The sequence below is a fragment of the Crinia signifera genome, chromosome 7 (assembly GCF_055691185.1).
Source record: "Crinia signifera chromosome 7, ASM5569118v1, whole genome shotgun sequence".
NCBI classification, from domain to species: domain Eukaryota; kingdom Metazoa; phylum Chordata; class Amphibia; order Anura; family Myobatrachidae; genus Crinia; species Crinia signifera.
Window position 1 is genome coordinate 50,363,303 of NC_139223.1, and position 27,958 is coordinate 50,391,260.

General features: G+C 45.2%; 1 protein-coding gene across 4 annotated transcripts in view; it reads left to right on the forward strand.

Moving 5' to 3' along the window:
- Positions 1–8,249: 8,249 nt before the first annotated feature.
- Positions 8,250–27,958, forward strand: part of CASKIN1 (CASK interacting protein 1) — a 231,293-nt gene continuing 211,584 nt past the window's right edge. For 3 of the 4 annotated variants that reach the window (XM_083153046.1, XM_083153047.1, XM_083153048.1), the window contains exon 1: positions 8,250–8,789. In XM_083153046.1, the coding sequence (XP_083009172.1) occupies positions 8,696–8,789 (94 nt within the window). In that variant the 5' untranslated portion in view covers positions 8,250–8,695. The remainder of the gene's footprint in view (positions 8,790–27,958) is intronic. The other variant, XM_083153049.1, reaches the window with a different exon arrangement.

Here is a 27,958-nt window from a genome sequence, read left to right on the forward strand (position 1 = left end):
CCGCCGCACTCACCCGGTCCCCGTGCCGGCCGAATGTGCATCAATCAGCGGAAAACCAGACATCCGGATTTGGCCGCTGCATTGAATAATCCGGCATCCACTGAATATACCCCAAAATACACATATTTGTTATACATGGTATAAAGGGCCCATCAATCTCTCTGCATCAGTTGGATTTATTTGGCAGACTTCTTCCCGGCAATCTCAGGTATCGGCACAGCAGCGATATAAATGGAAGAATTTGTATATTCTGCACATATGGGATATAAAAAGGGCAACCCTCAGCACCTACGTCCGTGCCGACGGGGGAGTAACAGAAAGCATTCCTGTGCAAGTACCAGATTGTTTTCAACACACTGTAAAGCATCAGTGTGGGAGTTGTTAGCCACAACTCCCACTTCAAAGACCAACATATTTATCTTCTCTTCTGAAAGCAGCATCATTCCTTATGAAGTGCTAGAAGCCTGTGTGTTCTCTTTCTCCTGTGCATGTGTGGTTTTGGGCTGAATCAATAGTGTAGAGAGAAGAGCTGGAGACGGTCCATGTCAGTTTGCTGCGTAATGGTTACCTGCCCTCCTCCCCCACAAGACCAGAAGATACCTCAGCTGCCTACAGAAACCATATGTACTGTACACACACACACAACACAGGACATCTATATCTTTATTTCGCAGCCTGAGGCGAGGGAGATGCCCATCTGGGGAGGATTTTCATGCTTATAAATGCTGAAATAAAGCCACAAGGCCTTAGAGAAAAACATTACACTACAATACACTGGGGCTCTCACCTTTTGTGTTTGTGAAAAACCAAGATGATACTGTCACTGGGTGCCAAGGGAGACTATACATTTACTGATGGGTTTCCTGTGCTCTTATATTAGACAGTCTCACCCGGGGCTGGCGCAGAGCAGACGCATGAGGAGATATATCAAAGCTTGCAGAGCTACCAACCAATCAGCCACCAACCAATCAATACTACCAACCAATCAATACTACCAATACTATCAGAGCTACCAACCAATCAGCTACTAGCATTTTTCAAACACAACCTGTAAATTGACAGAAGCTGATTGGTTAGTACTTAGGGTGATATTAAGTGTTGGTCATTTTGGCAGAAACAGCATATTTTCCGAATTAAAAAAAAGTCTAATTGAATTAGCCTATTCAAGGTTCCTTTTTCTCGCCAGTCTAAAGCATTCCGCCTGTCGACTCATTTTGTTTGCCTTGCCTGTCTAAAGTCCAATATTTAGACTTTTTGGGTGAAATGTAATAGAATGAGAAATTCAGATAGTAAGAGATCTGGTAAGAAAATATCCAGTTTTTTTAGTTTAAAGCGGCAATCATTTACACTGGTTGTGCTGTGTAAATGATTGCCACTTTAAGAAAAAACCCTGGAGATTTCTTACCAAATATCTCACTTTCTGAATATCTTATCCTTTTAAATTTCCCCCTTTTTGTCTAATTTTCTAAACTCAGATATGTTAACCCCTTCCCGACATTGCCTTTTTTGTTAATTTTTTTTTTTTTTTCCTCCTTGCGTTCAAATAAGCGTAACTTTTTTAATTTCCCGGCTATATAGACACATGAGGGCTTTTTTTTTGCGGGACAAGTTGTACTTTGTAATGGTACCATTTACTATACCGTATAATATTCTGGGGAATCAGGAAATAATTCAATGTGGGGTAAAAAAAAAAAAAAACGCCATTCCACAATTTTGCGCTGGTTACGTTTTTTTTGGAGTTCATAGTTCGTTTAAAATGATGGGTTATCTTTATTCTATGGGTCGTTACGATTCTGGTGATACCAAACTTATATAGTTTTCGTTATGTTTTACCACTAAAAAAAAAAATAGCAACTTTTACGGTTTTTCTAATTTGCGTCGCGTCGCCATGTTCTGCGGCTTATAACTTTTTTATTTTTCCACCTACGGACCTGGGTGAGGGCTCATTTTTTGCGGGCTGAAGTGTACTTTTTAATTAATACCATTATGGGATATGGGCGACTTTCTGATCTCTTTTAGTTATTTTTTTTTGGGTACGCGATGCGACCAAAAAACGTAGTTTTGGCGTTTGGAATTATTTTCCGTTTACGCCTTTAACCGTGCGGGATAACTAATGTTATATTTTAATAGATCGGACTTTTAGGAACGCGGCGATACCAAATATGTTTATTTTTTTATTTTATTTTTTTTATTTGTGAAATGGGGAAAGGGGGGTGATTTGAACTTTTAATATTTTTTTTTTTTTTAAACTTATTTTTTTTTTTTTTTTTTACTTTTACTACAAGGCCCCCTAGTGTACTTGACCACTAGGGGGCGCGATCGCCTGTACTAGGTTCAGCCATAGAGCTCTATGGCTGAACATAGTGATTTTCAGCACTTTCTATTACATCCTGCCTCAGGCAGGATGTAATAGGAATACTGACACGGCCAGCACAGGGGTCTACATTAGACCCCTGGCTACCATGGCAACCGATCGGCACCCTCCGATCTCGCCGCGGGGGGCCCCGATCGGCGCCGGAGGGGGGCGCCCCCCCTCCGATCAGCTATTTAAGCACTGCGGGCGCTTTGCCCGCGGTGCTTAAAGGGTTAAACGGCCACGATCGGTGAACTCGCCGCTCGTGGCCGTGAGAGCAGGTGCCTGGCTGTAATATACAGCCATTACCTGCTCTCTTTCAAGCCAGCTCACTCCGTGAGCTGGCTTGATTCCCCCGCAACCGACATATGACGTAAATGTACGTCATATGTCGGGAAGGGGTTAATATGATTTAGCCTATTCAGTGTGAAACTGTCTAAATGAATTTGACAGTTTTAAGTCAGGTTCTAGACAATGTGAACTAGACATTTTTTTCTGTCGGGACTAGTGTACAAAACACTAAAATGTTCTTATATATATATATATACATATATATATATATATATGTGTGTGTGTGTGGGTGTGTAGACAAGCAATGGGGCACTCGCCGGTCTTGCTTGCAGAAGCAGTTTTTATGACATACCAACCATTGACAATTCATGATCCTCACTGAGGAGGCAGAAAGGGGGTCTTGAAAAAGGTCTGTAGACGGACCGAAACGTTGACCTATACCCACTGTCATGAATTGTCAATGATTGGTATGTAAGAAAAACTGCTTCTGCAAGCAAGACCGGTGAGTGCCCCATTGCTTGTCTACATATATTTGGAGGTACCTGGACTACTGGGACTTTATTGGAAAGTTGGCACCCCGGCAGGTGTGATTGATCTTGGGAGAGTGCTGTCCCTACAACATGAAGTCCAATGCTCATTACCTATGTGGCTGTCTGTGTTGCTATCCCCAGCAGCGCTGGAGCGGGGACCAGCTCATTAATATTTACTGCGAGCCGGGTCCTGCTCATGGCGTCGGGCAGGGTGCTGTCCGCTAGGAAAGCATTCTGAATAGGTGGAATATAACTGGCAGAATATATTTTGCCTTCGCCTGTCTGTGAATATACCCTTCAGTACTCTCTCCAGACATTTGGGAGTGCTCCCTAAAAAAATCCCCACCGCTGTGTCTCCTGGGGCCGGGCAGCACCGCTGAGCACTCCATCAGCTGCTGCCCGGCCCTGCCACCGGCAACCCGGCTGTGGGTGGCATGATGTTAGCAAGGTCACGCCACACACATCCACACACATCTGCGCTCATCTCAGCACTCAGCTCAGCAATGCTGCTTGGCACTAAGCAGCGCAGACAGTGGCAATTCCGATAATGTTTTTCTGGGTTAGACAGTCTGGGCACTGGAGCATAGCCCGGAAAATCCTAGGGAATGCGACTGAAGGGGTTAATATTTGCGGGTAAATCAGTGTTTTCGGGGGTTATTGGGGCAAACTGTAGCCACACTGCTACTGCCTGCCGGCTAACCGTCTATGCGCAGCCCTCCCCAGGACCCGGCTGAGCACATCGCAGCGACTGGCTCCCTGCGTGTACAGGGAGACACATCCCGGCGATAGGATCACATATTAGAAAGTGATCCTGGGCAGTAATAATCCACCCAGACCACATTGTATATGTGAGCCTTCTTAACCCTTTGAGTGCCAAGTGAATTTGTCAAAATAGCTGTGAAAATTGCCAAGCATTATGACCTGTAATGTTTACCTTATATAGGAAATATAATCTTTTTATAGCACATTATTTATTTGAATGTATATAACAAATGTGAGCGACTCTGGCATTTTTTGTGGATATTTTGCACATCTCTCACAGAGATGTTGGCAGTGCCACTCAAAGGGTTAAATGGGCCTCCTAGGCGGTTACCAGGTCACACTGGTGATACTGGCGTGTAGTAAACCATGCATATAGGGGTTGGGTGAATATACCAGCAAATGTACACAGTTATTTCCCTGCACGCAGTGTGGAAGCAGGAACACTCAGCTTTTATAATTGCATCAGGCGCATAATGTTCTCCTAAACCTGTGTACACGAGGGGTGATAGGGGCTATAATCGCTGGGAATATGGTCGCAGGTGACCATATTGCCAGTGATGGAAGTGTGCCACGTCGATAAATCGCCGGGTGCGCGTTCCCATTTTCAGCCCCATTGTAATCGCTGGTCGCAGGAGCTTGCTACTGCAACCAGCTAATTACCTCTGCGGCTCCCCCCCGACAGAGGTTCCCTTTCATCAGCGACCATCTCTGGTCGCTGATGAAAAGGAGACACTGGGCAATATATTGCTCAGTAATATATTGCTAGCAATATATTGCTGAGCAATATATCTCCACCGTGTGTAGGGGGCTTAAGACAGGGGTCGCCAACCCCAGTCCTCAAGAGCTACCAACAGTTAATGTTTTCCAGATCTCCTCACAGAATCACTAGTGAGGTAATTAGCTCCACTGGGGGATCATTTCAAATGTGTCAGTGAGTAATGAGTGCAGCTGTGCAGCAGCTAGGTTGTCTGAAAAATGTGAACTGTTGGTAGCTCTCGAGGACTGGAGTTGGCTACCCCTGTCCTAAGACAATGTTAAACTGTTTTCTGACTCCAATGTGCTAATTAGATTAACATCAAACTCAGAATAAGCTAGTCTCATTTGGGATAACTGATGCTCCTTCAGACATATTCCAGGGTTGCCTACCCTCCCGGAATGGCCGGGAGTCTCCCGAAAATCGGGTCCCCCTCCCGTCCCCCCAGAAGGGTGGGCAATCCTCCTGGATTCAGGGGGGACCCCTGCAGCGCCCCGATCACGGCATTTAAATGCCGCAATCCGCGGGTCTCAGAGGAGGGGGCGTAGCTAAAATGGCAAAATCTCGTCATTTTAGCCCCGCCCCCTCCACGGAGATGCACAAACCCCCATCATGGGGGCGGGGTTTAGTGACCCGAGCAGCTGCTGAAACTCTCCTCTCCGGGCTTCTCCCGGAGAAGAGAATATTAAAGTCGGCAACCCTGACAATTGTCTTCCAATGATCTCTCTTTTTTGCACTTAAGTCTTATTGTAAGTAATTATTTCAAGTCAATGAAGAAACTGTAAAGTTTAGATGTAACAAACCTTGGACCGAGAGTGGACCGAGAGAGAGAGATAAAGTACATACCACACACCATTTGTAAAAGGAGCTTGGCCTCTGCAACTGGGGCGTGGCTTCACAAGAATGCCCCAATCACGAGCCACGTCTCCCAGTCACTGTGGAGGCATGACCAGCTGCTAGCATGCCAGCAGTCACTCTCTCCCGTCTACTCACTGCTGCAAAAAAACAAGGAACTGTCCCACGAAAATCGGGGACATTCAGTGTAAAACTGGGAGAAACTCATGTCGACAGTTTGACTGTCGACCTTCTCACTGTCAACCTAATGCTTCTGTCGTCTTCCAACCCTGTCAACCTTAGCCATGTCATTAGCCTATTTCAGGTCGACATGGCTGTACAGTAGCAGTGTACTAGCCGTGTGATACTGTGACTGTGTGTAGAGTGCAGTGTGATGGTTGTAGGGTGCAGTGTTCAGTAGCAGTGCACTGTACAGGGTGTGTGTGTGTGTGGGGGGGCTGATTCTGGTTGGCTTGGTAATATAACATGGACATGCGCAGTCCCCTAAACATCGGAAATGGGCCCAACTTGCATTAATGCGAGTAGATCAGAATGACCCCGGTGGTGTATTGGGCGCTGGGGCTGTATAGGGTGCAGTGTGATGGATGTAAAATAGCAGTGTACTGGTGGTGTGATCCTGTGGCTGTATAGGGTGCAGTGTGATGGGGTATGGGGTCATAGGGTTGACTCGATGAAGGTTGACATGCATAAGGGCACACCTGAAATAGGTCGACAGGGCTATTAGGACACAAGCATTAGGTCGACAATAGGAAGGTCGATAGACAAAATGTTGACACGTGTTTTTACGTTTTTATCCCAAATGTCAACATAGTCAACATGTGCACTATCTAAGTGTGCTGCATCCCCGTGCATGCTTCAGGCACTATTATATTATTCTCCCACCGTGCTGGAGCGGATGGTAGGGTATGAAATACTGCCCATCTGCACGAATCGACTTAAAAAACTGATAAACCTTCTCATTGTTGACCTAGTGCTTGTGTTGAACTTCCAACCCTGTGAACCTTAGCCATGTCGACCTATTTTAAGTAGACATGGCTGTACAGTAGCAGTGTACTAGTGATGTGATACTGTGACTTTGTGTAGACTGCAGTATGATGGTTGTAGGGGTTAGTGTTCAGTAGCAGTGCACTGTACTGTACTGTACTGGATGTGGTGTAGTTGGTGCTGTGGCTGTGTAGGGTGCAGTGTGATGGATGAACAGTAGCAGTATACCAGTGATGGGATACTGTGACTGTCTAGGGTGTAGTTTGATGGTTGTAGTGTGCAGTGTACAATAGTAGTGCAGTGCACTGCACTGCACTGTATGTGGTGTATTTGGTGCTGTGGCTGTGTAGGGTGCAGTGTGATGCATGTAAAGTAGCAGTGTACTAGTGGTAGGTGATGTGACTGTGTAGGGTGCAGTGTGATTGCTGTAGTGTACAGTGTATAGTAGCAGCAGTACACTGTACTGGATGTGCTATATTTGGTGCTGTGGCTGTGTAGGGTGCAGTGTGATTATTGTAGTGTGCAGTGTACAATAGCATCAGTGTACTGTACTGCATGTGGTGTATTTGGTGCTGTGGCTGTTTAGGGTGCAGTGTGATGCATGTACAGTAGCATTGTACTAGTGGTAGGTGATGTGACTGTGTAGGGTGCAGTGTGATGGTTGTAGTGTGCAGTGTACAATACTAGCGCAGTGCACTGTACTGTACTGGATGTGGTGTATTTGGTGCTGTGGCTGTGTAGGGTGCAGTGTGATGTATGTATGTATGTATGTATGTATGTACAGTAGCAGTGTACTAGTGGTAGGCGATGTGACTGTGCAGGGTGCATTGTGATTGTTGTAGAGTGCAGTGTACAGTAGCAGCAGCAGTAGTGCATTGTACTGTATTTGGTGTATTTTGTGCTGTGGCTGTGTAGGGTGCAATGTGATGCATGTACAGTAGCAGTGTACTAGTGGTAGGTGATGTGACTGGATAGAGTGCAGTGTAATTCCTGTAGTGTACAGTAGCAGCAGTGCACTGTACTGTACTGGATGCAGTGTATTTGGTTTTGTGGCTGTGTAAGGTGCAGTGTGATGCATGTACAGTAGCAGTGTACTAATGGTAGGTGATGTCACTGTGTAGGGTGCAGTGTGATTGTTGTAGTGTGCAGTGTAGAGTAGCGGCAGTGCACTGTACTATACTGGATGTGGTGTATTTGGTGCTGTCTGTGTAGGGTGCAGTCAAAGTTTGATGCATGTTCAATAGCCGTGTACTAGTTGTAGGTGATGTGACTGTGTAGTTTGCAGTGTGATTGTTGCAGTGTGCAGTGTACAGTAGCAGCAGTGCACTATACTGGATGTGATGTATTTGGTGCTGTAGCTGTGTGTAGGGTGCAGTGTGATAAATGTACAGTAGCAGTGTACTAGTGGAAGATGATGTGGTGTACATTGTACAGTACTGGATGTGGTGTATTTGGTGCTGTGGCTGTGTAGGGTGCAGTAGCAGCAGTGCACTGTGCTAGTGGATGTGGTGCTGTGTGTGTGTATGGTCAGGTGCTGTGTGATGCATGTACAAGGTGCAGTGTAATTGCTGTAGTGTACAGTGTACAATAGCAGCAGTGCACTGACTGTACTGTACTGGATGTGGTGTATTTGGTGCTGTGTGTGTGGTTCCGCCTCTGGATGCAGCTCAGAGTCGATGCAGCCAATACAGTGCGGGAGGGAGAGGAGGAGGGATCAGGAGACAGAGAGAGGGGCTGGGGAAAAAGACAGCAGCGCACACACACATACACACCGAGAGACACCCTTACTGTCTTCCCGTTACACTGCTGCACCCCCTCTCCCCTTGTCACCCCATACACCCTGCATCCCCAGTCCCAGCCTTAGGACCCCCAGCACAGCCCCTCCAAGCAGCAGCAGGATGGTGATTGCTGCATCCCTCCTATTAGTCTCTGGCTGGCTCCTCCCGGCTGGAGGTGTCTGTGCACCCCCCCAGCACATCTGATACACTCTCCCCCATCTCACCCATCGTTGCTGGGTGCCTGATCCGTGCTTGCCCCCCTCCTCACTCTGCAGCTGCTCATCATCACCTCTTCCAGAAAGGATGCTCCGGCTATAAGGACCTACCGAGCCCCCGCAGGAGCACCCTTTCCCCGCTGCAGCCTCATCCATCGCCAGGGAGAACCAGGATGGGGAAGGACCAGGAGCTGCTCCAGGCTGTGAAGGCTGAGGACCTCAGCATGGTTCAGAAGCTGCTGCAGAGACCCAAGGCAGGCAAAGCCAGTGAGTACAGACCCTGATGCTTTTAATTGGCTGAATGGTTTAAAGGGATTAAATCAGCAAAGAATTAATTAGCAGGCCGAGAGCAGCTATGCTGCTGCCTTGTAGCACTAGTGGTGTGGTGCCATGCAGGAGATGTAACGTGGGGTGGGGGCATAGGGTACTTCGTGTATGGTCCTGGGGTTTTCAGAACATCACTCCTACCCAGCATACAAAGGGTCAAACCTGAAGGCATGAATATCTAAGCGCAATGCACTGGCAACCTATGGTGGCTGATAGTGCATGCATGCAATTAATTACAGGAGCAGTGCTGTTATTTTCCAGCAATTGTACCGTTGCAGCAAATGTAAGTGGTCCATGCTGTATTAGGAGAGGGGGTAGTGAAATCCTCATGCACAGATTTAAAGGGTACTCTGGCTGTAAAAAAAAAAAAAAAATCAGCACCCAGTGCAGTCCACAAGGGGTTAATGTCATCACACTGCCAAATTCAGCTCAGCTGGCCTCTCCTGGCTGGAGAGAAGGGTGAGACTGAGAGAGACCCTAATCTGCATCAGTGGTACAGAGATGGATGGGTGAGGGGCTTTCTAGAGATGCTATGATTGCTGCAAGATGCAGAAGTGGGAGGGGACATGGCGACAGATTGGGGGCTTTGAGAAGCCAATTACTGTTCTGGTTTTGTAGTAGTGGTGGTATTCTCCTCATGGGTACAGGGACCACAGGGGTTGTCTTTGCATAATATACAGTATACCACCACGCCTAAAAAATTTTAGGGTTCTACCTCCTGAGATGAGGCACATTCCTAGCCAGGAGGTCGCCTGTACTTAATTTGGGTATTGGATCAGCGCTACCCATCCCAGTACACCCAGCATGGCATACGCCACAGGATGACATAGCTGCTGACAGTGACAGCAGAGGTGACCAGCTGGGCACGGCTATGGCGATGGGTCATGTCACTGTCCCTGGGCTCTCTGATTATTGGCTGTGTGAGCAATCTCTGTTTCGCCTGGAGCAAGATGCTCACTAGACTGAGCAAAGCATAACATTGAGCTTGTGCAGTGAGCTCTGCAACATTGGCAGGGACCAGCTTCTGTTTGTATTGATTATTATTATTTTTTAAATACACCATGAACTCATCTGGGTGACTGGAGCTTGCAATCTAATGGGAGTATCCTTTAGATCTAGCAGCTGTGCAACGGCATGCACTCTCTCAGTGCAATTCAGAATAGTATTTTACTTATTATTAAACAAGATAGGTATCAGTAAAGATGTCCGCCACATGTACTGTATTATTATTTTTTGCCTGAGCTGCAGTTAAACGCCACCTTAATTGCAGTGTCATTATGATCATGTATTGATATTTTCAGGAATAGAGGGGTAGGATAATTTCTGTCTCCATATAATACAGTAGTAATACAGTTATCTATGTTGATAAATCACGAATCAGTGCAGCACATGGATCAGACGTGTGAGTAGTTCAGTGGTGGGACCGTTATAAATACACCATGGGTAGCGCTATTTTGTGGGCAATCACTGAACCGATGAAATCACTGTGGCTTGAGGCAACCTATCGACTGTTTAGGAAACAGTGACATCACTGAGGAACGCTATGAATTGATGCAAATTATACCGCTTTCAGACCGCACTCCGAACACGGCATATTGCCGTGTTCGCGGGGCCTAAACACGGGTCACGGTGCGGTCTGAAAAGGGCACCACGGGTCGAGCAACACGGCTATTCAACCCTGGTAATGACCAGGGTTGAACACGGCTATGACCCGTGTCAACTGCGGTGTGAACGGGTGCCTGGGTCGAGCGACCCGTGTCCCGTTCACAGTATGGAGGAGGCAGCACTGTCAGCTCCAAGTACTGCCTCCTCCCGAGCCCCCGATGACGCGCCGCAGCCCAGCACCGCCCCATGTGACGTCACTGACTCGGCAATATGCCGTGTCGGTGTGCGGAACTTTCAGACCGCATTGCCGTGTTGCTCTGGGGATGGGACCCGTGTCCTAATCCCGTGTGCGACACGGCATTTGCGGTCTGAAAGTAGTATAAGTGACATCTTTAAGACATGAGACAGGAATGGGGATTGCGTAACCGCCTTAAAGTTTTCAAGGCCCATGGGGCAAATTTATGTTGGATTTAATGGGGGCAATCATTTGGGATGCAAAACCAGGCATGTTTTTATTTATCAGTATTGCCCCTTTAAATCAAATGGCTGAAACCGCAGAAGTTGCATTGGTTTTAAAAACCACTGCTTATTAAGTGTATTGCCATGTCTTTAGTTTTCACTAGGCCTTTGGTTACCCGGTGTTTATTGCGTAAACGGGTTGCATACATCAAATTGTACCTGCCAAAATAAAAATGTCATTGTACAAATATAAATTGTTTATACAGTGGTTTGTGAGAGTTGTCACCAAAGTAGCAGACGTCTATAGCTGATAATGTAACAATGTCACTGGCTGTACTGTCTGTTTTACTTTTGATACTTTTTGTGTATTTGAAGATTATTTTACATGTATTCTCTTTGCCAACCATGTTCTACATGTACCTGCATGTATATAGAGTACTCATCACCTCACAGGGAGGGCTTTGTTCCTTGTGGGCTGATCTATGTGAATCAGGGCCGGATTAAAGGGGGGGGGGGGTCAAATCGGGTCAGTACCCCTGGGCCCCCCTCTAACTAGGGGCCCCCTGTGGTTGGCATGTATAAGGCACACTGACTGCACAAGTGTGCAGTGTATTACTGGGAGTTGACTAATGGTGTGTACACACGGTGATATTCCCTTGCTATTCGACTTAAGATAAGACTGCTATACAATCTTTGCTAACTCTGTACTTTTTACATTCAATTCATGCTATCTTCATTCGATTTGCACTATATAGTCATAGCAGCCCTGTCTATATGGGTTTCAATTTGTGCTGTCACGGGAGCACGCATCGGAAAGCGCAAGGTAAAAAACCTGTGTGATCTGCATACAATCTGCTTGCGATCTGCATGCGATTTTGACTCTATAGTCAAAATCTCATGCTGGATTGTACCGTGTGTACACAGCATAAGTCCCATGACACTTTGCACAAAAGGGCAGAGGCTGAGAGGTTTGTTCTGAGCTCTGATTGGTGGAGCCCCCTTACATGCTTCTCAGTCATGGGAGTGGTTTTAATCAGAGGCAGCACTGAGCCTGGGAGGTCTCCTACAGTCCTACAGAGTATGGCCTGGTACACACCAGAACGATCCTGATTGTTAGTAGATTGTTAGCAGATTGTGTGATGCTCGCACGATCTGTTGGGTGCACACAATCTGCTAACGATCTGCATCCAATCTGATCCCAATCCGATCTGAGTCTGTATCCAGTTGAATGGATCTTTTACAGATCCTCACTGCAGCAGGTAGGATCTGTAAAACGACCAAACGACAGCGGGGACGCGCATCGGATAGGAATCGGATCGGAATTGGACCTAAACATGCCCAATCTACATACAATCTGCATCCAATCGGTCGGAATTTGATCCAGATTGATGGAATTGAGCCCTAATCGTTCTGGTGTGTACCCCCCCTTAGAGGTGCAGAGGGGCAAACACGGGCTTTCCATGTGGTGTGTGTGTGTGTGTGTGTATGTGTATATGTGTGTATATATATATATATATATATATATATATGTATATATATATATATACACATACCTCCCAAGTGTCACGATTTCAGCGGGACAGTCCAGATTTTCGCGTCCTGTCCCGCTGTCCCACCCGCAGCCGGCATTGTCCTGCTGCGGGGGGTGGCAGTTGGGAGCCCCCCCAAGCTGATTGAATAGACGCCGTGCATCTATTCGTGGCCGAAAATGGGGTCACGACTAATTTGCATAAGCCGCACCCTCATTTGCATAGACCGCCCCCTTTCCGCGCGAGTGTCCCTATTCCAGCAGCCAAGAAGTATGTATATATATATATATATATATATATATATATATATATATACACCCCTGCAGTTACCCATTGACCATGTTTATACTGCCTTTACGCTGTGTTTTGACAGTGTACTATTCTCCCATGCAGTTTGCGGCCAGTAATGACAAGTGCAAGGGGGCCCCCCGTCTAAAGTGCCCCGGGCCCCTCGAAGGCTTAATCTGTCACTGATGTGAATGCTGCCTATTAATTGACTGAGGTCTTGTGACATCACTGGGGCATGAAGCACTTTAGTGTCAGTCATGTTTTTAGTTCTTAAGTGTATCTGTTGAACATTGGATTAGGCAACAAAATGGCTGCATCCTGTGGCACGGTCGGTATAATAATTTGTTGGTATCTCATTGCCAATAAAGGAGTTCCTTGTCGCAATGCCCAGAGTTTCAATGCCACCACCTGTCTGTGGGGAGGAAAACCAGTGATTTTGCATTGTTCCCCTCTGCATATTAGGAAAATCCCTAATTTGGGTCCTCACTAGTGCTGGGTACACACTGGCAACATATATTGGCTGTTCAATTGAATGGGTGATGTTTTGCTGGTCCATCAGCCAGCATGAGCCAGCAATATGTCTGTGTAGCACAGCCAATGGCTGATATCACTAAAGATATATCGGTGCATCGAGCTGTGTGTACGGGCGATCAGCCACCTCTTGTGCAAGACTGTGGTGATTGAAAGCGCTGCTGGGCCTAGGTACACACCTAAAGATATATCTGCAGACGGATCAGGCAGTGTGTTCTGCATACAAGCTGCCCAGTTCCATTGTGACCAGAGGCAGCTGCAGCTCCTAGCCTTCTGGAGTACAGGGGGGGAATCACAGAGCACACATATATATAAATATACATGTAATATATGTGCTAAATCGATCCCCTGGGATCGCCAGCACTGATTACATCGGGCACCTTGAATCAATTATTCCTTACCACATGTACACACACACATACAGACATTCTAGGATTAATTTGTTGGATCCAATTAGCCTACCAGTATATTTTTAGATTGTGGGAGGAAACCGGAGAACCCTAAGGAAACCCACACAAGCATGGGGAGAATATACAAACTCCACACAATAAGGGCCGTGATGGGAATTGAACCCATGACCTCAGTGCTGTGAAGTAGGTATATTGCTGATTCTAGTGCCTCATTCCTCATTGATGTATTAGTTACTAATGAATTGATTGGCTGAGTATTGGTTCTGCCCACAATGTGTGTATACATTTATGTTAATTCTAGTAGGTGCACAGACGCTTTTGGAAGACAGTTTAAAGTCACTATAATCAACCTTATGGGAAGGATGAGTGATCGGAGTAACTGGGCACAAAACTAGAGTGTCCATGTATTTATCTTTTACTCCAGGTGACCTTGTCACCAGCCTGTCAGGCCATCCTCTGTGAATAGTGGTCTTCCCTCTCCATGAAAAGTCCCATGTAATTATGTTTCAGCTTTGGTTCCGTGAGTAATAAGTCTTATGTATTAACTAAAGGAGATAATGGCAGCTTCCAATGTCTGCAGGGTGCAGTATAAATATTTGTTTAATTCTAAAAAATGTGGTTGATTATATAAAATATGAATGCAAAAACATACATGATTAATGGAATTTGATATTATTTTGACATTTCTTGAGTGGTTGATTGTGTTGTAGATTTGCTGTGTTAAAGGTGCCCACACGCGGATAGATTTTATGACCAATCCATACAATTTCCCTTGAAATCCAGAATGCTCCTGGCCAAATAATATCATGCACACTCACAGAGCGATTCAGTAAACGATCAGAGGGTTATTGTGTGTACACACGGAAAGCTTGGCCGGTCGCCGACACCAATTTGATATGGGCGGGGTAACGGCATCTGCAGGCAGGCACGGAGGGATGGTGCGGCGGAGGGGTCGGCACTGAGGAGCATGGCCCTCGTCACAAAATAGTAAAAATATACTGTGCTGCAAAGTCTAAATTTGATTCCGATGTTGGAGGGCCACGCATCAGGATCGAATCGGAATCAAGTGTTGCATAGCACAGTGCGATTTGTACTATGTGCTATGCGATTTTGACTATATAGTCAAAATCAACAGTGCAAATTGCACTGTGTGTACACAGCATGCGCCAATTGGATCGTGACCATGCCCACACATGGCAAGTTTTTAAATGATTGGTCGTTCTGATTCCGATTAATATTATTTAAAAAATCACACCGTGTGTGGGCAGCTTTACACTTTCCAAGTGAACCTGTTGCTGTCACTGACTAAAGAGCGCATTCACGTTGGGGACCAATGGTGGGTCTCTGTGCATGCACATATTTGCATATGTACAGTGCTGCTGTACAAAAGCCTTCGTGCCAATATCACAGTCTCCAAGGTGCTTGTATGGGTAAGGTAGAGAGGGTGGCATGGTACCGAGGGGATTCAGCAGTTGGGGGGCAGATATTCATCCATACATCGTGCGGTGTTTCAGGGCTGACTATGCAGCATATTTATACTTTAGAGCAGTGTTTCTTAACCCCTGTGCCGTGGCACACTACTGTGCCTTTAGCTGTGCTCAAGTGTGCCCCCAGATCTAGAGATGCCCAAACCAGTTTACAGCCACCTCCAGTTCAACTGTTATTTACTGGTCGCTTCTTTTCATGTATTTTATTTTTATCACCAGTCGGGACCAGTATGATTGTGTTTTTATATGGGGGCCAATAGATTGTTTTTTTCCTGTGGGGGCCAATGTGTTTGGCCCTGTGGGGATCTCATGGTGTGTCTTGGCAATTTTAAAATCTTATTTAGTGTGCCAGAATGGTAAAAAGGATGAAAATCACTGCTCCAGACCATTGCTACAAAGGAATCCAGAATAATGAACAAGGCCACAGCCATAACTGAGAGACCGGTCAAAATGAAACCATTTTATTGTTACATGTTTGTACAGATGAGTGTTCATATACCTAGCAACAATGCTCACTGAGCGGTGTAGCATAGCTAATTGTTATTTCAATTTGCATCTTATTCATATTGTAGATGCAGGGAAACATCATTTGTTATTGTTATTATTATCCTTTATACGCCCTCCAGGGGGGCCCCTGCAAGCTGTTGTACCGGGGCCCAGGGTTTCTCTTGGAAGCCCTGCGTGCATTAGCGGAGCGAATAGGACGGACAGGAGTGTAAAGGGAGATGAGGTTAGAGATGTAAATGGGAGAGCAGTAGGTGAGGGCTTTATAAGTGAGTGTGAGAAGCTTGAATTGGATTCTGAAATGGAAAGAGAAGCAAAGAGCCATACACACCAGAGGCAACAGAAGGGTCATTATGAGTGATATCTTTTACTATCTTGTCTAGTGTGCACACTCAGCATCATTAACAATGTGCACTCGTTAACGACACCCTCCCTTGTCTAAAAAGTTCAGATGAGGGAGGACCTCGTTAATGAGGGCCATCCTGCAGCTGCAGCATGGCCCTCTCTCCCCCGGTCATTCCTTCCCCGCTGGCATTGGCAAGTATGTATGCATGTCCCGTGCACATCACATTGGATCCTGCGAGTCACAGCATCAGCAGGAGAGATCTGCCCGGGCAGCCCAATGGGGAATCACGTAGACTCTGAGAAGTCTCCCCAGTGTGTGACATTTATTACAGAATACAGGTTGGGATCATTTGATCTACAGCATGATGGTCGACAGTCATTAGGTTGACACCATTATGTCAACATGGGAAAAGGTCGACATGGGTCTAGGTCGACAGTCAAAAGGTCGACATGGGGTTTTTCCACTGTTTTTTTACCTGAATGTCAACAAGGTCACCATGGACACAATTTAAGGTGCACCGCATCCCCTCGCATCGCATGCTGCGCTCGCAATGCGTCGGGCACGGTGCTCGGCACACTATTTTGTTCTCACACCACGCCCTTCGACATTTTGAATGTCGAACTAATGACCTGTCGAACTAATGACATGTCGAACTAATGACCTTTCGACCTAGAACCATGTTGACCTTTTCCTATGTTGACCTAGACCCATGTCGACCTTTTCCCATGTCGACCTAATGGTGTCGACCTAATGACTGACGACCATCATGCTGTAGACCAAATGACCGCATCCCCAGAATACTATAGGCCCACCCTGCTGCACACTACTGCAATCCACCCTCCCACCCTGCTGAACCCACCCTCCTGCACACTACTGCACTCACCCTCCTAACCACATAATCAACCCACCCCTGCTGCACCCCCAAACCCACCCTACTGCACCCACCCTGCTGCATCCTACTGCACCCACCCACCCACCCACCCTGCTGCATCCTACTGCACTCACCCACCCTGTGGCACCCTACTGCACTCACCCACCCTGCTGCACCCTACTGCCCCCTTGGCATCGAGCATGAAGCCCCTTGGCATCGAGCATGAAGCCCCTTGGCATCGAGCATGAAGCCCCTTGGTATCAAACATGAAGCCCCTTGGCATTGAGCATGAAGCGCCTGGCATTGAGCATGTAGGTAAGTGGCACTTATGTGTCAAACGTGTAATGGGCATTATTGTGTGTTGTATGTAATGGGAATTGCGGAGTGTTATATAGTATGTCATGGGCATTCCGTAGTGTTATATAGTATGTCATGGGCATTGCGGAGTGTTATATAGTATGCAATGGGCATCATGTGTGGGCTTATGTGTAATTGGAATTACAAAGTTCACTAAAATGTGCAATGGGCATCACGCTGTGTGGTATAATGTTGGTCCTTGCCCACTTTTCACTGTGCAGGAGCCTCACCTAATACAAATTGGGGGGAGGGGGTGGGGGCGCGAAACATGCCCTTGCTCCGGGCGCTGTGGCACCTAGCTACACCACTGGCTACAGTACATATCAAATTGGGCTATAACAGTAACTATAGACATTACAATACAATAGGAAATAGGTCTTTGGCCCAAACACATGATTTATCATTTTGATTTCCCTTAAACCAAGGCAAAGGACTGTGATGGTCACCACTCTGAAATCTGAATTCTATCATACTAGCAATGATCTGTCGATCCTGTGGCCTTCCCATAAATAACCTCCTTGAACCTGCCCTTATCTTGTTGTATATGAAGGAGAGACTCACGGTTCTGCTGTGTAACTGAGGTAAGAAGGCCATATACTGTATGCTGGGCACAGCTGGCTGGAAAAGATTTAAGTAGGATAGATAAATTTTCCTTATCCTCTTATATAAAAGTATTTAGATTCCCTGATCGCTGGCACCCGTGGCACTGTGCACTACCTAACGTTGCCCTGGCAGTTTGGGCTTTAGCTGAAGGAACTGCTCAGAAACAGCTGCATTTTCTCCAAATATGGAAACACTTAGAGAATGAGTCGTATGCCTCAAACTGTTCATTAAGTGCTGCTTACCATGGATTAAATGTGACATGCAGCAGCAGAAAGCAGACCGTCAGGGAATCTGTCAAGTATTTTGGGATGGCAGGTTTGTGCTTCATATTAAGTCAAAGTGGTCTGCAGGTGGCATGAAGGTCGCGCACATAACCCATAGGTGACTTTTCGGACTCGTTTACTGCTACCCACCCATTGAGTTGGTGTAGCTGGACAAGTGCGTGGGTCTTACCAGCTCACCGCTTCATCATGGTGCAGTACTAACAGAGGCGGGAATGGGTGATTGGGCTGAAATACCGCCTGTCGGCACATGTCGGCTCAAAAAAAAAATCGAAAAACGCATGTTGATCTTTTGACTGTCAACCTTCTTATTGTCGACCTAATGCTTGTGTCAACCTTATAACACTGACAACCTTAGCCTGTCGACGTATTTCAGTTGTTGATCATATCCCAACCCCAGTCAGAGTTTGGTGCCCCTCCCTTAAATAAAAAAAAGATGGGAAAACAAATATGGTGCGTATGTGTAAGTAATATATATATATATGTGTTACAAATATACTATTTGGTCCCCGGCACTCTGGTGCCCCGCAGGGGTCAGTTGCTCTGGTGCCTTCCTTTTGGGGATGTGCCCCTAATACAAAGCATACATGGTGGGTGGCACTCATGAGACTTTCTAATTTCAAGAAAGCATAACTCCAAATTGTCCCGGTTACTGCGGGAACTGGTATTTGAGGATGTTCCCGCAGCCCACCCGCGAATGCGCACATTGTCTATTCATGCCCCACGGCAACAAAAACGGGGGTCCTGGCCTCGCGGGAGCATCTCGAGTATGGGCCCAAATTTTCAACGCGACCTCCGGCATGCGTGCCAGCATCCCTCCTCCGGGTTGACAGAGGTGCAAGTGCAGTTTTATTGTTCACATTTTGGGGAACGAGTCCCCATCCTAATTGATATATATTAGCAGGGCTCCAGTTCTGCTGTTTGACAATGGTGGAAGTGCAGAGGTCACACTTGTATCCTGCTGTGAACCACACAGCTGCTGCTGTACATGCAAGTGCCCCTTTAGGCTTGGAGCCCAGGGGCAAGTGACTCCATTGCCCCCCCCCCCCCTCCTCCCCTGAGTACTCACATAAAATCTACCTAGCATTGAGGGTCATCCAGATGTGGTTTGGGTTGCTATCACTGCTGCTTCCCTGTAAGAAGCAGCGATTGCGCAGTATGGGGGGGGGGGGGGGGGCAAGTGCAAAGATGCCTCTTACGGGCTTGGTGGCTCGCTGTGCTGGCCACAGGTTCTATGGGGGTCATGTACACCCACGAGGGAGAATAGCCCCTGTTAGTTGGGATCCGGACTGTCGGGCATTTCGACAGTCAGGATTCCGATTTCAGTATAATGACTGTCGGGATCTCGACTGTTGAGCCGTCATCCAGGACACCAAGGCATCAGATCACTCACACACCATCAGGCGGCTTTTGGCACAGTGGAGGCCGTCGACGCCCCCTCAAATACTGATAGTCTGCTGCCGTCTTGTTTCCTACATTGCAGGACTTGTTCATCGGTACGTTGCGTATGATGTTGCAGATCTTTCAGGATCTAAATGACCCTACTTATTGTTATGTAGAGGAGGAAGAGGAAGCCATTTTGTTAGTAGTATAACCAGAGATTATCGTTGATTCAGTGATGGTTGTAAACCTGATTTTTTTAAGTTGAGCGATCAGCAGCTGTCTGCACACCGCGCATGTGCTGCGATGGTCTTGTGCCGGAGGTCACAGAAACTATTTGGAGGAGGAGGTAATGGGGAGGGATGGAGAGTGTTGGCAAAGACACAGATGCGTCACAACAAACACTGTCAGGGTTAGCCTGCATCTGTGATCCAGTATGGAGCTATAGGGTGACATTTAATAGGATGAGAGATTCAGAAAGTGAGAGATTTGGTAAGAAATCTCACAGTTCTTTAAATCGGCAATCATTTACACTTCCAAATCAAACTGGTTTTGCCGTGTAAATGATTGCCGCTTTAAAGAACTGTGAGATTTCTTACCAAATCTCTCACTTTCTGAATCTCTCATCCTATTACATATCACTCCTGATGTTTTGGTAATGCCATTGTCAAGTTGTGGGGACTACAATAGTAGTTGGTAATTATGACATTTGCACTATCTATACAGATATTTCTATATTGTTTTAGAAAAGAAACCAATAATACCAGATAGGCGTATTTTGTTGGGTGACACCTGCTTGAGAAAACTTTATTTTAGGTAGGGAATTTCTTGGCCAACAAACAGATATTGATGCACAGGTTTGTTGCCAAACAGCAGCCCTTGTTGCAAATTTGTTTTATAGAACTATGTAACAAGTTCTGAGCACAGGGCACCTGAATAATTGATGTTTTATCGTCTTTACATTGAAATTAGGAATCCCGAAGAAACTTATTTAGTAAATCATTTAAAAAAAAAAAGCAGACTCGTCAGTAATGGTAGTTTAAGCAATTTCACATTGAGTGTCTAGGAGCGGCTTGGTTTAAATGGAGGTCTCTGGTTACCGATAGACAGCGGCGTCGCTGTTGGAGACATAGTAAACAAGGATACTTGATGTGTCTGCGTCTGTACATAACGAAGGTCATTTGTGAAGCACAAAACGGCCATTAAACCCAAAATAAAGTGTCCACTGACACTCCTCAAAACTACTTGAAGTCAGAACTGGTACAACGCGGGTATAACACAGCAGTTATGTTTTAATTAGGCCGCACTTTGAAATATATGCACTTTGAATATAATGTGCATACAAATATTATATGCACACAGCTAGACCATGTACAATGGCAATATAAGAAGGAATGGGTTATGAGACTCAAGACCACCTCCGAGGAGTATTGCTATGGGCGAGAAGGCATTGGAAAGAGTTCAGTTTCCACCCACACTAGGTAAGTAAACTGCTTATAACCCCCGCCATAAGTGATCCTATACCCAGTACTATTTTTCTGGAAAAATAGGTCCAGGAACTCCGTGTCTGGGGATGGATCAATTAAATAAAAATAAAAAATATGTATATATAATAGAGAGAGGGAGGGAGAGATATATGTATATATTGTATTTATAAACAAAGACACTCACATGTGACTTTAAAATAAAACATATCTTATGGAAAGTACATTTTCAATTCCTGATGATGTCATATTTAATTAGAGGTTCAGGAACTGAGTTCCTGCTGGTTCCTGCTGAAAAATAGCACTGCCTATACCATACTTTGTCAAGCGAGCAAGGGGAGAGTTTCTGGAATCTCAAGAGAAATACAACCTTCTGGATTGCAGTCACTAGGGCATTGAAGTGGGTTGAAGGAGGGGGCTAGTAACCAAATTCACATTATAGCATCAGAGCTCTGACCGACCCAGCTACATAACAGAACTTTTATTCCTCCCTTGTGCAGCGTTTTATGTGTAGGATCTTCTGTTTGTTTTAAACTGACAGCCTTTTATTTTGTACGGTTTACATACTGTATATATCAAAGTGTTGATAAAAGTAACATATTCTACGGATATTGGGTGAAAAATTAATAGAATGAGGGATTCAGAAAGTGAGAGATTTTGTAAGAAATCTCCAGATAGGTTAAAGCGGCAATCATTTACACTGCAAAACCAGTTTGATTTATAAGTGTAAATGATTGCCACTTTAAAAAAAAAAAACCTGGAGATTTCTTACCAAAACTCTCACTTTCTGAATCTCTCATCCTATTTAATTTCACCCATTTTCTATTAGAAAAATAATCCTACAAATGTCTCAAGAGTTTTTTCTTCTTCTTTGTTCTTTTATTCACCCTCCCCTTACCTTTTATTTAATCATTTCCATGTGGATTTTATGATGTACTAACTTAAAATGTAAACTAATGGACCTTGATAGGTTTCTGTATTTTTAATAACATATGCTTTTTGTGCAAAATAAAGTATTTAGGGACAGATTTATTAAGCTCGGTGAAGTGATTAAGTGTCTGGTTTTTATTACCGGCCAATCAGCTCCTACCTGTCATTTTTCAAACCAAACAAAACAAAGAATAGGCAGCACTGTTAAGTGAATTGATAACAATTATAAAGGGATTGTCTGAAAAATATTACATTATATAGACAATAATCGTACAATAAAAGCATAAATCATTAAAAATTGATAATATGAAATTAATAATTCTCACTGGCAGTTTTTATGCATTCACTGGATACGGTATGTCTTCCTTTAATTAAACCATTTAAGAGGCATTGAATTTTTAGGCATAAAGTCTCACCACTTGAAAATTTGGGATTGTTTCCGGGCTTGGGTCCATTGTCCTCACTATTCTGCGTGAGTGCAAAATTTTGTAAATTTTGCTGCTGGAGGAGTAGCAAGGACCTTGTGGAGCTTCCCAGTAAGATGGTGTCCTGTACAATGATATACAATGAAGGTTGTGATGCTGATTTGCCAATGGAAATAAAGTGCCAGCATGCGTTTTTTTCTCATGAAGGAGGATGCCAATAAATCACTGCCAGAAGTCTGTTTTGCCAAGTTGAGGGTATAGTGATGCCCACCAACACGTTTCACTGACTCTCAGCTTTTTCAAGGTGATCAAGCATCAGTATGGAGTTTTATGTTTATGGTGCCTAGACTACTGAGAAGAATAGTTCTCATGCTTACTGACTTCCCGGCCCCATGTGAGCGGTGGAGGCAGGTCGGTAAATAGGGTGTGTGGCCTCAACATGGGTGGGGCCTCACTGTCCACATTATTGCCTTTGAATATTGGGGGGGGGGGGGCGGGGGGCACATACTGAGCTACAATAAGTCCAATTAGTCAAAATGTGTGCTTTTGAGCCAGGTGACAATTTAAGAAAGTGATGGCTAACTGGCTAACTTTGACACTCCAGCTGTTGTTGAACTACACATCCCAGTATGCCCTGCATCAGTTTTAGCATGGCCAAATAGTAAAACCGATGCAGGGCATGCTGGGATGTGTAGATCAACAACAGCTGGTGTGTCTAGGTCACTGATTTAGGGGCAACCTTTTATCTATCTTTTAATTTAAGATTTATCAATTGTATGTCCTGAAATACATACGGGGGGTGAAATCTACCAACTGTTACATTGTCTATGTTGGTGTCTTTTATTTGTTTCAAATGAATACAAATATTCTGTTGAGTTCATCAAATGTCACAGTTTGTTAAAGTCTGACTTAAGCATATTAAAAAATCTTACTCCTAAATCTAAGATTATAGGAGCAAAGGAATATTATTGATCTACCATTAAAGACAGATGAGGCTGAGTTGGCTATGAAGTCGTGGGACGCATTGAGAGTCAGACTGTGGTAAAAGGCTACAGACTCTACTAGTACTGCAGTAGGTACTATAGGAGTGACAGCTAATCAGTGACACATACATTAGAGCTAGCTAATCAGTGACCACATACAGTAGATCTAGCTAATCAGTGACCACATACAGTAGATTTAGATAATCAGTGACCATATACAGTAGATCTAGGCAATCAGTGACCACATACAGTAGATCTAGCTAATCAGTGACCACATACAGTAGATTTAGATAATCAGTGACCACATACAATGGATAATGCCAATCAGTGATCCCATACAATTCAGTGATCCCATGCAGTTCAAAATACAACTGATCAGTGGGCTTGTGTATACATCTAATCAGTGAGCATATATACAGTATAGGGCAGCTGTGGGCCACCATGATAGATTTACAAACTATCATCAATTTGTTTAACAGGTTGTCCAGTTCTCAATAATGTGGCAGCACATTAATAACACTATGTAACTGTAATGTTTCCACGGCAGTAACAGTAATTCCTGACCAGAAATGTGCTTTCACAGTAGTAGCAGGGCCCAATAATGTGCCACCATGCATCAGTTGTGGCAGAAGCAGACAGCAATATGCCACCACAGTTATATTGAACTTATTAATTGGTTGCTACATAACAGTTGTGCCTATTAATATGCCATCACAGTGGTAGCTATATCCACCGTCGTAAGTTACGCCTTTGAACGATTATCAGCCAACTGCGTATGCATCATGGCCACACTGCAAAAGCACCAAGGTACCTAACTTATGCTACTTGCAGTATAAATGTATTCTCAATTGGACTGACAGTTGAGGTTCATTTTGGGTAGGTAATGGTGAGTGTCAGTAAATGCGCATCTCATATGCAGAAAACATTAGATCACCATCCCTGTTCCTGCTGCCATTTTGCACAACCTTAAAATTACTCCTGGAGTCTTTTATGGGAGGATCAGTGACAGCCGCTGTGGTCGTGTACGCAGATTCTGAAATTTCTGAAACATAAATGAGCATTTGGAGCTTCTCTGGTAGATCCAGGTTGCAGGGAGATGCACATGTCTGAAGGCAAGATGTTTATCGCTCAAATATCTTGCAAAATACAATTACCCTTGCTGAAGATGCTTGGGGAAAATCACAGGATGAAGATGTTCTTCAGAAGTACAGTCCATCCTAATAGAAGGTTACACACATTTTAGGGCTCACAGGCTCTCTATTTATCTGGTTTGCATGGTGCCTCCGCAATGGGGAGCAACGGTGGGAGGGCACAATGCAAACCAGTCTGGCAGGGAAGGTGGTGTGGCCCACCTGGCTTCACAATTACTGGTGGAGCAGCCCCATCAGCATCACAAATGGGGGCGTGCCTGGACATCGGCATCACTAATGATGTCATGCATTGGGCTGGGCTTCACTCAGGGTTATATTTAGTAAGTGCGGGTTTTTACAAATGAAGAAGTTGTACATAGCAACCAATCAGATTCTACTTACCTTCTAAAAGGTAAGACCTGGAATCTGATTGGTACTATGAGCAACATCTCAAATTCTAAAAACCCACACATTAGTTAATATACCCCAGAGTGTAAAATTATAATTATTCTTTAAAAGTTTTTTTTTTTTTTAATTAATTGTCTTTGCATAGTTTACCATAATGATGGAGCACCTCCATTTTGCGACCACACATTGCCCCCTCTTTATGATGACTTGACCCCATTGTGTGCGTCCCCCAGCTACATAGGAAAATGAGATCCAAGGAAAAGGCTGTGTCATCCAGGTGAAACTTTTGGGAAATTAATTTATCCTTTAATTCCAGTGATCCTCTAGCACCAATTGATTGAACACATGTCATCTGCTCTGGTTCTTTGTGCCCCAGCCCTCCCATGTTGTGGTAAATACAGCTCTTATTGAGAAGTGTGTGCTGGCCTATGTGTTACATGCTGTTTAAATAAACCCTATTTATCCACTGTTTGCAAGAAGGTGACAAAGTGATTACGGCTCTTTGTGGTCACTTGTGTAGGCGGAATTGTTATTGAAGTGCTATTTGTCTCTATCATTAATCCTTCAAACAGTTGTTTATACTCTGGAAATTCCAACTCAGCAAAATGCTGATGTTACTGTACCGCTTCCACTTTGTCTACATAATAATTACAGAGATTATTTGTGGTTCTTTCAGTTTGTCAGTTTGGAGATAAGCAGGGCATTTTATCTTGTGCAATGCAGAAATCCCGCAGTGGCCGAGAAAAGTTAGAATCTCCTTTTTTTTCTGTTGTGGTTGAGCACTAGAACTGGTCAAAGAATTTGAGTAAGTTTTATGTAATAAAAAATATGCAAAATGTTTGTACTTTGTAGTGTTCAGATCAAGTGGTTATTGGCCGAATGCATGCTGCATTACAAAGATATTGGCCCTTATAGTTTTTTGGGGATGCTAGATCTCAGAACGCTCAACACTCCGCCATGTGTCATCGCTGTGTGCTGAGCGATCTGTCAAGGCCAGTGTTCTCCGGTGAGTCCTGGATACAATTCTACATAGCCCACAATTCTGTCATCACGCCCCCTCTCTGAGCATAGCCTATGGGAGTACGCCCCATTACATCTTAGCCACGCCTCTTTAGTCACACATGGAGATATTTCTGGTTAACGCCGCCTATTTTAAACTGATCCCCCTATGAGTCTCAGTATATCTTGCATGCAGATGGCACCTAGATTTACTATGTAACTGCTGAGCCCACTCACCCTGTGTTAGCCAATATAGAACACTGTTTTTCAGTCATCTGCTCACACATGTCTAAAAGTCATTTACACATAGAAATAACTCAACTAATAATATCCCCTTCATCACATTCCAACATCTTTTTAACAGTCCATGGTGTCATCCTTCTGCTTACTTAACATGTCTTGTGTCTCCGTGTCACCCCTGACCCATACTAGCTTTTATGACGTGGTCAAAGTTCATATCACTTCAGTCATACCTCCCCATTGTCCTGATATAGGCAGCACAGTCCTGATATAGGCAGCACAGTCCTGATATAGGCAGCACAGTCCTGATATAGGCAGCACAGTCCAGTTGTAAGCAGCACAGTGATGAAGTAGACAGCACAGTCCTGAGGTAGGCAACACAGTGATAAAGGCAGCACTGTCCTGGCGTAGGCAGCATAGTCCTGATGTAAGTCACGATGTAGGCGGTACAGTCCTGGTATAGGCAGCACAGTGATGATATAGACAGTACATTCCTGATATAGGCAGCAAATTGATAAAGTAGGGAGCACAGTCCTGAGGTAGGCAGCACAGTGATGATGTAGGCAGCACAGTTCTGATGTAGGCAACACAGTCTTGAGGTACGCAGCACAGTGATGATGTAGGCTTCACAGTCTTGAGGTAGGCAGCACAGTCCTGAGGTAGGCAGCACAGTCCTGAGGTAGGCAGTACAGTGATGATGTAGGCAGCACAGCTCTGATGTAGGCAGCACAGCCCTGATGTAGGCAGAACAGTTATGATGTAGGCAGCAGGGTTATGATGTAGGCAGCACGGTTATGATGTAGGCCAATACCCCCAACAGTTCATTTTTTCTAGGTCACCCAGCAGGTGCACAGATGCACTCATTACTCACTGACACATTTTAAAAGATGCAAAGGTGGAGGTAATTATTTCACTTGTGATTCTGTTTGGAGACATGCAAAATGTGCACTGTTGGGGGTACTTGAGGGACAAGGTTGAGAACCACTGATGTAGGCAATACAATCCCCATTTGATGTGATAGAAGTGATGTTCCCTATAGATTGTAAGCTTGCGAGCAGGGCCCTCCTACCATTTGACTGTCTGTAAATACCCTGTTTGTTGTATCACTGTCTCCTTTGTAAAGCGCAACGGAATATGCTGCCCTATATAAGAAACTGTTAATAAAAAAAAAAAAAAAAAAAAAGTGACAGGCCCAATTCGTTTTAAGTTGGTAGCAGTTTCCAAATGGGAGCTCAAGGGTGTTTTTAAAGTAGGTGCTCATAAAGTGCTGGTCATGCCGCAAGAGAATACAGATGGAGCCGGCTCCATCCATTGCCAGCGCCTGCCAGATCCCCTTCTCTGGCGAGCGCCGGCGAAAGGTACTGGGACGCGCATGCGTCTCATACGCACGCGTGTCCCAGTATCAGGACGGTTGCTCCACTTCCGGGAGATGCTGCCCAGTTTCGAGGGGGGGGGGGGTTGTCGGGGCGACGAGGGGGACCGGCAGCGACAGCTGGGGAGGCGGCGGGGACAGCTGGGGAGGCGGCGGGGACCCGGGGTGCGCGAGCGTCTCAGCTCCTAGCTGTCATTTCTCAAAGTATCAGCTCCTAGCTGTCATTTCTCAAACACAGCCTGTACCATGCCAGTTTGGCGCTGTTTGGCTGGTCCTTTATCACTCTTTATCACTCTCCACTTTAAAACTTTTTAAGGCTTAATAGATTTGGCCCAATATACCTTTGCTTAAAAGGCAGCAGGTGGCATTTGCAAGACATACACTGTACAAGTATCCGTCTGATCCGATGATTATCAATGAATTGGCAGTATGATTGTACAGAGTATTCCTGTGACTGAGCAGTTACCAAAAGATCCAGTAATTAGTG